Source organism: Trichinella spiralis (genome assembly GCF_000181795.1).
Source record: "Trichinella spiralis strain ISS 195 chromosome Unknown Scfld3954, whole genome shotgun sequence".
NCBI lineage: Eukaryota > Metazoa > Nematoda > Enoplea > Trichinellida > Trichinellidae > Trichinella > Trichinella spiralis.
In genome coordinates this window covers 1-979 of record NW_003530893.1, presented here as the reverse complement: position 1 = coordinate 979, position 979 = coordinate 1, and the positions used below count along the sequence as shown (strand labels likewise).

Here is a 979-nt window from a genome sequence, read left to right as displayed (position 1 = left end):
TGTGGTGGATTCAAGCCGTCAAGTGGAACTCGTGCGAAGTACCAAGGGATGCGAGTGGTTCTCGACATGGTAAAGGGGCTAAAAGGTGATAATGTTACATGTGACAACTTTTTTACTTCGTATGCACTGGGGGTAGAACTGAAAAAAAAGAATTTGACTTTGGTTGGAACTGTAAAAAAAACAAGCCAGAGCTACCCAGGAACTGCTGCAACTACAAGGCAGAAAATTGAACTTTTCAACATTTGCCTTTTCTGAAGATTGCACCATCGTATCATACCTCCCAAAAAAGAACAAGAATGTTATAGTTCCAAGTACTATGCACAATGGCAACCAGGTTTGCGACAGAAAGGGAAGCAAGCCTGACATTATTCTACACTATAGTAATACTAAAGGTGGTGTGGATAATTTAGACAAAATGACCAACGTATTCTTGCCAAAGAATATCTGCACGATGGCCATTAGTCATATTTTACATCATCGACGTATCGGCATACAACGCCTACGTTCTATGGACAGTGAAACATTCAGCATAAAATTTAGAACGGCTGCATAAGCGTCGATTATTCCTGGAAGAACTTGGCAAGGCTCTAGTGCAACCAGAAATGATGTGGCGCAAAACACTGCCCAGAACAGCAGCAGCAAAATCGGCGGTTGAACGGATGCGGAAAGATGCAGAGCAGTCATCTACAAGCGGTATCACTGATACGGATACAGGTGGTAAAAAAAGTGCCCGATGTCAATTGTGTGTTTCAAGTGACAACAAGACAAGCGTACGTTGTAAAAAATGCCAAAAATACATTTGTAAAGATCATACACAATCATATTGTAACTTATGTGCAGAAGAAATTTAAGTGTGTCAATGTACATCCACCATATACGGGCATATTAAAAAAAAACATAATCTCTGAGTATTAGAATATTCATCAGATCCTTTTAAAATAAAATTTCACGAATACTTAGTCACAGTATGACCGCAAAA

General features: G+C 39.5%; 1 protein-coding gene across 1 annotated transcript; it reads left to right on the top strand.

The window, feature by feature from the left end:
* Nucleotides 1-415: 415 nt before the first annotated feature.
* Tsp_14239 (conserved hypothetical protein) lies at nucleotides 416-851 on the top strand. The gene is made up of 2 exons (XM_003367626.1): nucleotides 416-515; nucleotides 541-851. Exons 1-2 carry the CDS (start codon nucleotides 416-418, stop codon nucleotides 849-851), a joined length of 411 nt encoding a protein of 136 aa, XP_003367674.1.
* The last annotated feature ends 128 nt before the right edge of the window (nucleotides 852-979 follow it).

Excerpts from the sequence above, each read along its gene's own strand:
- Tsp_14239 (XM_003367626.1), top strand. The coding sequence starts at position 416 with ATGACCAACGTATTCTTGCCAAAGAATATCTGCACGATGGCCATTAGT. Across the intron at positions 516-540 it reads ACGCCTACGTTCTATGGACA|AACGGCTGCATAAGCGTCGA; the intron begins GTGAAACATTCA and ends CATAAAATTTAG.